At 47.4% G+C, this 12,527-nt stretch overlaps 1 protein-coding gene across 4 annotated transcripts in view; it reads left to right on the top strand.

Moving 5' to 3' along the window:
- The first annotated feature begins 889 nt into the window (after positions 1-889).
- The window catches only part of abcc8 (ATP-binding cassette, sub-family C (CFTR/MRP), member 8), a 380,635-nt gene continuing 368,997 nt past the window's right edge, over positions 890-12,527 (top strand). For 2 of the 4 annotated variants that reach the window (XM_028796118.2, XM_051923357.1), the window contains exon 1: positions 892-1,282. In XM_028796118.2, coding sequence (XP_028651951.1) covers positions 1,259-1,282 — 24 coding nt within the window. In that variant the 5' untranslated portion in view covers positions 892-1,258. Of the gene's footprint in view, positions 1,283-12,527 lie in introns of all 4 variants that reach the window. The other 2 variants (XM_051923356.1, XM_051923355.1) reach the window with 2 other exon arrangements.

Raw genomic sequence — 12,527 nt, 5'->3', positions numbered from 1 at the left:
CCGTGAGTATCAGCAAAACAAAACACGTCAACCTCAATCTGAACGTTCTCTTTCATGTCACTTGGTCACGAATCAGATCTGGGACCACATATGAAAGTGTCTCAAACCTGATTTGAAAAGATTGGATTTCAATGTCCACCCAGCACTGAAAAATATCAGCCTTGTGTCACATTAAGGCAAAAAATCAGATTGGAGTCATGTCAATGTAGTCTGAAATTTTCTCAGCTCTGTTTATCTGGAAGATCAATACATGAAGTGACAGGTTTAAGGCCATGATAGTAAGGTGTGGGGGGGGGGGGGGGTGTGAACTCTGAACCCCCTTTCCCCTCCGTGCCCCAAGCACGTGCTTATTTTGCATAACAGTTAATCCACAGCTGGGTTTGGTGCAGCAAGGCGCTAGATAATGTGAGGCCACCATTTAGCCCCTCCCACCGACTCACGTCACGCCTCGCTGCCAGTTTTATTGTTAAACAATAAAAGCAAATCGGATTAGTGAACTGAGTTGGAAAGGAGCGATATGAACACGGCCCGAGTGCGCCACCATGTGGTTGGACGAGCCAGATTAAGTTCTGTTAAGCGCCTGGGCAGCGAGGGTTGCGGGTGCGAGGCAGGGGGCGCTGTTCGCTGTTTGGTCCACAAAGCCGCGGCGCTATAAGCCAAGCGATGCTCTTTATACTGTGGCTGCTGCACACGATGACATTGAGTCTTTTTAAATGTGCCCCATTAGCAGGCGTCTTTTTGTCGCCTATCCGTCCCTCCGAACCGGGGCGCCCAGGCCCGTCCGGACGGCTCGGTCTGACGCTTTAACTGTTGCGGCGCCGGGGCTGACGTGAGGAGGCGGGCACGGCGTTTTCGCCTACCGAGGATGCGAGAGGCGCGTGCGGCCGGCGAGTCTCAGGGAACGTCACGCGATGGCGATTTGGTGACGAGCGGCTTCAGCACTCCGGATAGCTCCTGCGCTGGGGGAGGGGAGGGGGGCCGGCCGGGGAGCCGCGCTGTTCTGAGCTCCGCGCGTCAAGTCGACGGATCGCCGGGGACGCCGGCGCTGTTATGGATGCTCCTTCTTTGTGCTTCGACGCGCATTCTGCCTTTTGTGCCGAGGCTTTTCTGGAACGCGGATGGATTTAAGCGCACTTTTACTGGAATTTGAAGCGCATCCAGCCTGATTCCTTCACCGTACACACCTGGAAACGCAATGCCGAGCCTCCGGTGTCCACGACGTGGCTGAGCTTGATCGATCTCGAGCATTTGGGTCAAAATGATGCCCGGCAGGTACAAATCGGTGAGTGCCTCCTTTTCCTTTTCGTTTGATTCCTTCTCTTCTTTTTAGGCTGCCTCTCTTTCGGGTCAACATTGGGTTTCGACTAAAGACGGACCGGCAACAACAAAATCCCAATTCACTAGAGTCCGATTCACGTAGCATGCACATGAGGGTCCCCCGGGGCTTTTCGATGGGAGCTTGTGCCATCGCGGCCTTAGCATTGACAGCTGCGGGCCACCTTGTCACCTTGCCAACTGGGCCACGGACGCTAAAGACGGCGATCGTTGTCTCGGGGAATACGCTTTGGCCAAATGTCCCCAGAGGGACGTACAAGTCCGAAGTGCGTGAGGACCTGCAGATCCGAGAGTTTGGCTGGTAGGAAGTGAAGAGGAATTTTAAAAGCGTTACCGTGACGTAACACCTGATCTATATAAAGGAAAAAAAATGGACATTGGCATCTACAGCGCCAGGCTTTGGGGCGTTCAGGAATATGCCAGCGCACTCGGAGAGACCCCGTGCACCGGGCAGAGAGTCGCTATACACCGGGGTGCCCACATAAAGAAGGAAGTGGCTGCCTTTAGAGAGCCACCGGCATCCTCTATACGCGGAGAAGCGCAACTAAGCGACGGCCTGGCGAAGTGTTAAAGGCGGAATATCTAATCGGGGGGCGCCTCCAGGACCCCATTGCTGAACGGCCGTCTCAGGAAGCTCCACAGGTGTCCACATTTCTAAACTCGTAGCTCGGGGACACACGAGGAGTCGCTGAGGCAGCAGCCTTGTGGTTTGCAGTTCATCTCTACACCGATTAGGCGTTCATCTCGGATTCTGGGTCGGAGATTAACAAAAGACAAGAGGAATAATAAAAGCGTAATAAATAAATACATAAATAAATAATAGGAGGTAACTAAAGTGACACGCGTGAGGCGCTACACAATAAACGGCCACAGGGGACAGCAAAACTTAAGTACGGACCGCGCGACAACAGAGGGACAAGTGACGACAGAAGTTTATAAAGTAAAGACGGCCAAAATGAACTCTAACAGTGTCACATGTCAACTATAAAGAGTGGGCCAGCCTTGTGTCCAGACCAAAATGGTAAAGGTGGCATTTGTGATGGTGTGATGTGATAAAGTCCCCAACATCAAGCAATACAGCGTTTAGGGGAATCGACATGCGGTGTGCTGTGTGTGTGTGTGTGTGTGTGTGTGTGTGTGTGTGTGTGTGTGTGTGTGTGTGTGTGTGATGGGGTTTAGCACAACCAAATGACCCCACGGAGACGGCTCTGCAGTGGGCGCACTGGCTAACTATAGAGACCCCTGAAGCTGAGGGGCCCATGGTGGCTGCAAGGCTGGTGTCACACAGGACTTTACTAAATTGCTTGAATACATGAAAGCTGAATGGCGTCTTCATCCCAAGGACTCCATCAAGCTTTATTATGACTATCGCCCTCTTATAGCGCTGCTTAAAATATCTCATTGATGAAGGTCAATTATTAATTGTATTTAATTTAATTTTACATGGGAGACGGGGGCTATGACAGTCCAGTCCAACATCTTACACATGGAAAATGGATAGATAATACAGAAATTATCTTAACCCACTTATCCAGATTAGGGTAGCAACAAATATCGGGCGCAAGGCAAAAACAACACCTGGGCAGTGCGACAGCATTATTATTATTATTATTATTATTATTATTATTATTATTATCCTCCATCCATCCATTTTCTAACCCGCTGAATCCGAACACAAGGTCACGGGGTCTGCTGGAGCCAATCCCAGCCAACACAGGGTGCAAGGCAGGAAACAAACCCCAGGCAGGGCGCCAACCCACCGCATTATTATTATTATTATTATTATGTTTTTTAATTAATTGTCTTATTTATTTATATGTTTATTTCTCTTTTCCTTTATTTCACCCAGCTTGTGACCGCCGCCTCCCAGTTTAAAGAGTTGCCGTTGCCGCCTTCAATGTCGCGTTCCTGTTCCCCACTAAATGACGGTGATTGCACCGTTTCTTTTTGTTCTCGCACATTTGTTCCTGTAATACGCTGCGCTTCACAAACTGTTCGATCTACTTTTGAATTTTGTCACTTTTTTAGTGTTTTTGCAGTCTCTCCTTCTTTGAAATTTTGCACATACGTACCCTTCACAATGGCACGCACATTCGTTCATTTTATTTATTCTGAATATGACTGAGGGTATTTAGATGAAAATGTATCTTCCTTCGTTTAACAGAAGGCTTTATCCAAAGTGTATTACGATTTCGAAGTGCGTCGATTGCACTCCGCGCACGCGCTAAAGCACCGCTGCCGTGAGGAGTGAGCGGCATTCGTTAAGATGAACCTCACGTCAATTTAACCCTTAATTACAAGTTTATTCAACTTACAGGAGCTGCTGACACGTCAAATAGCGAAAAATAAGAGGAACGACAGGGTGCGGGGGCGAGCATCAAGCGAGGCGGCGCGCGCACGTAACCGGGCTGATCCTGTGTCGCTTTATTTCTCCTGTCATGTGTCGTTAACCGATAGGCTGCCGAGCGTGTCGAAATTGACTGACTGCCCGTCAATGCGCCCCACAGGCTTCATTATGCGCCACTTTGTCTGCCAACCGAGAGTGCGCGCAGATCGACGAGCAAAGCGACAGGGCGACACTCATGTCCTTCGTTGGCTTTCCGAATGTGCGGCAGTTCAGCAATCTGTTTTGTGTAGTTATTATTAAAGTTATTAGGATAGATAGATAGATAGATAGATAGATAGATAGATAGATAGATAGATAGATAGATAGATAGATAGATAGATAGATAGATAGATAGATAGATAGATAGATGAACGGCTCTATATGATAGATAGATAGATAGATAGATAGATAGATAGATAGATAGATAGATAGATAGATAGATAGATAGATAGATAGATAGATAAAAGGCACTATATAATTAGGTAGATAGATAAACATTTGAGTTTTTAAATATAAGACAGGTGCTATAGGAATGTACCCATATTAAAGGCGCTATATAAAATGCTTAAGAAAGACCTCCTCCAGCGTGGCCTTCCAATGCTCCATAAGATTTTATCGCAGAGACCAGGAGGACTTTCCCAGTCCAACTCAAGAACTAATTGAATGGTTCAGAGTCCCAGTTGTGCAATTTCAGCAGATGAACTGACCTACAGTAATATCTTATATTTTACACCTTGTAGACTTTTATGCTCATTTTACTGTATGTATGCCCTTAATATTTTGTACCCAAATTCCATATGCTCAATAAATAAAGGTGGTATGACTGTGTGCCTGCTGCACAGTTGGTATCTTCCTACACGCGAGTGTAACTCTGTGCAGACGGGTCTAACTGCAGCCTCCAATGCCTGTGCCATCAGTCACAACACAGCACAATGCTCACCATGCCAGTCCCAAAACGCCCTCAATGTCAGCCTTGCCCATATGTTTATGCCAGCTGGTGTACTTGACAGTTGTTATTATTTGAGTCACATATCCCCCCACAACACTAACCTCAACCCAGTGCCAGTGCCCAGTTATTTTGCACCCTAGGCCAAGCTTATTAATGTGCCAACTGACCGTTTGGTAGCTAACCCATGTGATTGGGCCCCCCCCCCCCCTTATGATTGGCACCCTAGGCGAATGCCTAATTCACCTTAATGGTGGTGCCAGCTGTGCTTCGATCACAGTGTAACTGGAGGTACCGAGTAACATCGCCAGCCCCCTCAATGGAGCGGAGCTCTGCAGGTCTGCACGTAGACTTTATGAACACACGATGGGCATTTCGTGTGGGGTCGGTCAACCCATTAGGTGGCATAGGTGGCTGTCTACTACTCTTAAAAAATGAAGGTGTCAGAGTTGGGAACCATCCAGAAGGATCTGTAAGAGGGTGCCATAAACACCCACGAGTAGAAGACAGCAGATCTGTGAGATCTTAGATGGACTTCTGGTTGCTCACTTTGGCTTTTCTTGCTCTGTCCTTGTCCCGCCATGTGTGGCCTACTCGTATATTTTGTCCACATGCGCTTTTCAATTCCACAATCGAAGGACCCTCCTCTGATTTGCCAAGCAGTGGTTCTATGAGGAACTGCACAACCCAGTAAAATGCCATTAAGGAACAGCCATTGTCTTAAAGAGTGCAGGGCACCGTCATCTGAGGGCTGCCATTTATTTAAGCAGAGGTGCAAAATCTCTCCTTAATATAACGTAACTGTGTGCTCCCAACACCAAGACCCCCCCCCCTTGTATAAACAAATTCACACTCATAATAGAAGGGGGGTCACCAAAGGGGGACCTTGCCTAGGACTCCATATGGGCTTCGATGGCCACGGGTTTGGTGACGGATGTTGTGGGCGTCATGTGACTTGCATCACGGGTATCGCGGGCTGCAGTTATGCCAATGCTGACCTTGTGACCCTGAGGCACATTAAGAAGGTCAGAAATAATTTGGACGAGTGGAGCCGACAGACAACGATACACAGAGCGCCCCCTGTGGGTCACCCATCCGCTTTGTTAAGATTCGTGACTTCTGGGCTGCAGAGTTTATTTAAAAAGACCATCAAGCTAAAAAGGGTTAGTGAATTCTGTGAACAATAAACGGGAGAGATGGTAAAATCAGTGGTGACGTCCCCCTCTCGTCACCCGCCCGCTTTGTCCTGGACCAGCGACTTGTGGGCTCCCGCGTTTGCTCACATTGAGTATTTCAGAGGCCCCATTGTGGTTGGATGAGTCGATTTCCTCACGCGGTCATCTTTGTGTCATGCAGCTTGGTGCACGTCGGTTGACTGTGTGGCCTTTCTTGCTGTGCCAATGCAGCGTCTAAATGAGCACATTAGCAAAACCCTCGGGGGGGCCGAAACGCGATGGGTCAAAATAATTGAAACGATCGATTTCACCGAGTCCTGTGGTGTGGAGCCGTGATGGCCAAGCAATCCTTCAAAAGCGCTCATCCGAGTTCATTGGCCAGACAGGGTCCATTGTGACCTGTGAAGAACGAGAGCCCCTGCCAGCAGTGACCAGTAGATCGGCTCACCACCAACAGCAGTGGTCCGTGGAGACGATGAACGCCATGGACAAACGTCACCATCCTAGAATAATGGACTGCACTGACGGACTTCCACATTAACTCCAATGGCCACACCATTCAAGGTGCCGTGAAGCAGGGGTCCCCTGACGAGGACCAGACATCGAGATAAAATGGATTTGTGAAATTCATGGACTCAGTCACCTCAGTGTGACACAAAATGACATGAGACGTGCCATGCTGAGCATCTCCAACCTGAAGCTCCGCTCCCTCGACTTCATTTCTACTAGAGCCTCCAAGGTTTGCACCCCTAAATTAATGACGTGATTCTGAAAACCCACCTCTGATGTTTGTTCTCTCATAAAGGCTCTGGGGGATTAACTGGGGGCTTGCGGTGGCCTTACGTTAGGAGGAATGGCTGTGTGTCTGGGTCTGCTGCACTAGACTGGTGGCCGCTTCATGGTTGGGTCTTCCTACAGACCAGTGCCACCCTGTGAACCTCACCTGGATTAAGAGAGAGTCAGAAATAAGAAGCTTTGGATGAACAAAGCCGAGAGGCAGTGACACAGAGAGGCGCCCCCATTGTCACCCCGTCTAGCGACTTGTGGGCTGCAGAGTCTCCTAACAAGGACCCCCTGGTTAAAAAGGGTCCATGAATTTCAAGAAAAACAGGAGACTTTGGAAACAAGCGGTGACGATGTCAGAATGTCTCCTCAAGTGAGCCCCTCTGTTAATAATCCCATTAATAATGAAATCCCCCTCAAATCCCAGCACCCCGAATGCAGACACACACATCACGCAGCTTCATGTGAACGCTAACCTCGCCTCGGGGGAATCACCGGCGACATCATCTTCTAATGGGGTCCCTCTTCACATGACGCTGCCAGGATGGCTTTGCATAAACTGTTTATTTACCGAAGGACATGCCGACTGCCATGAGTGATTCAGTGGCTACGCAGCTGACACGTGCTGGCATCTGTGACACAAGCTGAGCCATCGGGTGGCCACAATGCAGGTGACACCAGGAGTGACAGGACAAGCAGGGAGGAAAGTCTGAACAAAGTGGTCCTCTGGTTTTAAAGAGAAATTTAAATTTAAAAAAAAGGAAGTGATTGGGGGGCAATTAACATCACCCACCCCTGCAACAACAATAATGACAATGATGTCAATGGCAGGAGTGGCACTGCCTGGTCTTTTAGAGCGACACCTGAAGGCTTCCTCTGTAACCCCAGCAGCTTCATGGACCCAAGTTAAAGTTTCTTACCAAATCAGTGCCTGCATGTGGGGCTGTTAGATGAGTAGGCACTGGCTGAAGGGTGCCATCAGTTCGGGGGGGCACCAAACACCCTGTATTAGCCTTCCTCACCACCCTCACCGCACTCCAATGTCCAATGGGGGATATCCTCTCCCACCTTCAACGTGATATATGAATTGTGGACGTGGGCACCAGTGTTTCCAGGTCTGCCATTTTCCTGCCCAGTTGGGTTATTTTTGATTGGCATCTATGGGTAAAATGTGGGCTTTGGTGGGTTGCGGTCTTTTGGGCTACTTCTTTTTAAAAACAATGTGATATATATAGTGATCTACATTATTACCAGGTTTTTCATCCAATCAGCACTCGTTCATTTGTAACTTGCATTTGCATACATGATTTGTCATTAAAGGGGGGACCCCCCCTCCTCAATTGTGTGATTCTCAAATATGTCAGAGAGGGGACAAACCGCTGGCTTTGATGGCATGCATGTACCTAATCCTCTCGCTTTCAATGCCAACTCCCCCCACCTGCACCACCAACCCAGCCCTGCCCCACCCTACACACACACACACACACACACACCCAAACCCCCACCCAGAACCCCCCGCTTGCATTCCAGTGTGACATTTTGTCTTCCTCAAGTATTTTTTTCTGGCAAATTCTCAATTTTTAGGTTGTCTTTGGGCTATAAATTTTTTAAGGACCTGGCAACCCTGGCTGGCACCCAACACTACTTAGGCACACCATGTGCCCTCGAGCTGGCCCTGCCTGTATGGAGGTCTGCATGTCCTCCTCAGTTTCCTCCTGCTGCGTGGGGGGTAGTCCTGGTGCCCATCCAGTCTGAGTCCTGCCCTCTGCCCAGTAGCCCAACAGTCTTAAAATGGTTCTTCAGGGCGATCTTGAAAGAGAACCCAAAGAGAACAAACCCTACGGAGGTCCCAGTAAGACCCTTCGATTTCATTAGAGCGGTGATAGGCTCCATGAATAGCCGTGAGCAGATGATAACAGCTTTGTGAACTCCCACTGCGTTTCTGGTTTCATCAGGACCCTCGCTAGATATCGAATCACACGGGCAAAGTTCAGGTTTTCTTGAGCTCTTCTATCCTGCCGACTACACTCATCAAAGACTTCTGCTTCACCCACAAATGAGGAACCTTTTAAAAGTTCAAAGAGCCGAGTTCACACACAGAAAGCCATTCACAGGATGAACTGGCTCTTTGTCGAGTGACGGAACCACACAACCCAGTAAAGTGTCATCCCAGAACGAGGACCCTCAGAGGACCAGGAGTCTAAGAGGCTTTGTCTTCCAGTGTCTTGCCCTGATAGCAGTGTGTCTGAGTCGTGGATACAAAGGAAAATGTGCGCCCTCCAAACACGATCCAGTCCATCCCAGTGGGAATAAATGAAGATGCGGACCCCCTGACTCTTCAGCTATGGAACGGCTCCACTCGTACATCTACTGTATAAGCTAGGAGGCCGAGGGGGGCCATGGGGGGGGGGGGCACCCTACAATTCACACGTGTGGTTTTATAGTGCAGTGCCAGTGCAGAGTACTGAAAGAAAAAGTGACAAGTGACACAGCATGGCATACTGGGGGGCAACGGCCGACTTCAGGAAAAAGTCCCAGTTAGTCCAAACAGCAGACGTGTCGACATAACACAGAAAATATAAAAGGAGCTTTCAGCTGAGTAAGCTCTACCTCTGAGAATCGACTTCTCCGACCCGATAAACTAATCTCTTCTGATTAACTTAAGACGTACCGGAATGTTCAACAGGACCAAACGCTGAACTGGGAGGAAAACAAAATGTCAAAGAATAGGTGTGTGTGTGTGTGTGTGTGTGTGTGTGTGTGTGTGTGTGTGTGTGTGTGTGGGTGTGTGTGTGTGTGTGTGTGTGTGTGTGTGTGTGAAATGTCAGCCGTCCGTTAGCCCAGCACAGCTGTTTAAGTTGTGACCTGACTCCTCCGCAGGCTCGTTCACGCCAAAGCCTTTTCACCGTTTCAGCAAACAACTGAACCCGTACACGTTGTCACGTCATAGGCAGGTGTGGTCGGGTGGATTAGTGACAGTCTCAAACCACATAGAAGTCTCAGGCGGCAACTGCGTCGTCCCTTTTATTTGTCCCAAGGCGAGTGCAAAATGAAGAGAAACTGAACAAACAAGGGGCACTATGGTGGCGCAGTGGGTAGCGCGGCTGCCTCGGAGTTAGGAGACCCGGGTTCGCTTCCCGGGTCCTCCCTGTGTGGAGTTTGCGTGTTCTCCCCGTGTCTGCGTGGGTTACCTCCCACAGTCCAAAGGCATGCAGGTTAGGTGCATTGGCGGTTCTAAATTGTCCCTCGTGTGTGCTTGGTGTGTGTGTCCTGAGGTGGGCCGGTGCCCTGTGACCCTGTATTAGGATATAGCAGGTTGGAGAATGACTGACTTGCGTCTTTGCACTTCTCCCTGGCTTTGAAATCAACAGGTCTGGTGTGGCTTCTCAGAGCTCCGTCTCACAGTTCACTTGGGCCAAATGTGACACGTCCTCCTGGGACACCAGGATTTTATTTGTGGTCAGACAGGAAGGGGCGGGGCTTGGTGCCCTCACTGGGCAGTTACTCGGCACCGTGACAAAAGGAAGAGAAGACAAAGTTAGCAGTAGCTCCCCCTCTCGTATTGGCAGGTTACTGCATTCCTCCACTGAGCCCGTGAAGGTGACCTCCGACACACATGCATGACACAGGCTAAAAGTTTAATTTAGACAGAAATATTAAAATTAAAAAACAAAAATTGGGTCTACTTAGCCTCATTCTCTTGTGGGATCTCGTGGCTTAGCCTTCCTCCTCTTTCACCGGTCAATGTCTGATGCCCAGCTCCAGGGTTGCCAGGTTCTTAAAAATGTATAACGCTACGACAGCTCAAAAATACCAAATTTAACCCCCCCCCCCACACACACACACAGAATAAAGCCTAATATCAAACATAGATGTCACACTGAAAGAAATGTCATTGAGAGTGAGAGGATTAGACACATGTCATCAAAGACAGGGGCAGGTGGGGGGGTCCCCTTGGAGATATATGAGAATGACAGAATGGGTATATACTGTCATACAAGGGGGGTCTGCTACTGAGATTTTACAATGATAACAGAAAGAGAGGGGGTGGGGGGGTTGGGAGCATGCGCTGATAGCACGTTGCAGAAACCACACATACAAGTGTGAATAGCAGGGGAAGGAGTGCCAGATGGAATTTAGATCAACACAAAGCTACCATCTTGGAAGCCAATTGATTATTTTGTCTATGTGTTACCCAAAAAAAGGCATCAATGCCATTTTTGACTTGAAAATACAAAACTTTTTATCCTTCTTAATAAAAGGATAAGTGTCTGTGTGTCTGTCCAGTTGCTATGCCTCTGCCATTCCAACAGATGGCACATCACAAACATTTGTAGTAATAAAATGCATTACATTTGTCATTCCAACAAATGGTGCATCTGTGAATTTCCCCTTGGGGATTAATAAAGTATCTATCTATCTATCTATCTATCTATCTATCTATCTATCTATCTATCTATCTATCTATCTATCTATCTATCTATCTTATAGTGCCTTTCTATCTATCTATCTATCTATCTATCTATCTATCTATCTATCTATCTATCTATCTATCTATAACAAACAAATCCTATACCATATGTCATATAACAGAAACAACTGCATTGCATTTGTCATTCCAACAGATGGTGCATCTGTGAATTTCCTCTTGGGGATTAATAAAGTATCTATCTATCTATCTATCTATCTATCTATCTATCTATCTATCTATCACAAACAAATCCCATACCATATATCATATCACAGAAACAGCTGCATTGCATTTGTCATTCCAACAGATGGCACTTCACAAGCATTAGCGCTGCTTATACAAATCCTGTACACAGTGGCATAGGCAGACATATACATTGCATGGCACACCACAAACTTTAATGTAGAGGTCATTGTTGATTATTTTAATTTCGACCATCCTAGATGGAATGCCCAGCTGGTATTCTTTATTGTGATTGTGACTTGCGTTGACACACTTACTCAAAAAACTGAGCTTACAGGGCTGTTTACTTTATATATTGAGTTTGAACTTAAACTTTATTTAAGTGACAATCCTATATTTGCATTAAGTGTGATATTTTGCATAAAGAACCGCCCCTTTATTGATCACATATTGCAGCGTCTTCAAAAGGAGACCCACATGTCTGTGCAGCTGGAAAGAAAGTCAGACATTTCTGGGAGCTGATATACCACATGATGAACCACCTCAGGATTTTAAATTAGGACCCAAGCATAAGGCCTCTTTTTCTTCTTTTCCAAATCAACATGACAGTTAATTCTAAGATTACGCAGAAAGTGTAGTCAATGCAAATCTACCGTGTTTATCTTTGACAAATGTTTGTAAAATGGACATCGGTTTGATATTTTGCAAAGAGGATGACCTGAGGTATGAAAAGACAACTTGGGAATATGAATGGCATGTCATGTCATTTTCTAACCCAATTAATCCAAACTGGGTAACTTGGAATTCTGGTGCCCTTCCCAGCTAGCACAGGGCACAAGGCAGGAGTAAACAGGGTGCCAGTCCATATCAGGGCAAACACACACACACCAGAAACACACCAAGGCCATTTTAGCGTCACCGGCTCACCTGACCCTGAATGTCTTTGGACTGTGGGAGAAACTCCAGGCAGGCAGGCAGGCAGGATACAAACCTTCATCTCTGTACTGCGAGGCGGCACCAGCAGCAGCAAGGCCACCACCGTGCCACACACTGCTTGAATGTTTTAAACATGAATAGTTTTTCCTGTATTGTATAATGGAGTAGGACAGGCTATGACATCCATTGAAATTCTTTTGAGAGCGATGATGTGAATAACAGGAGATACGCACAGGAGAAAAGGTGCTTTGTAGTGTAAAAATAAAATGTATTTTATAAACAACAAAAAAGTGTTTCTATTATACAGTAGCA

This window comes from Erpetoichthys calabaricus, chromosome 2 (genome assembly GCF_900747795.2).
Source record: "Erpetoichthys calabaricus chromosome 2, fErpCal1.3, whole genome shotgun sequence".
NCBI classification, from domain to species: Eukaryota; Metazoa; Chordata; class Cladistia; order Polypteriformes; family Polypteridae; genus Erpetoichthys; species Erpetoichthys calabaricus.
The sequence above is the reverse complement of the archived record's forward strand: the minus strand, read 5'-3'. Positions and strand labels throughout refer to the sequence as shown.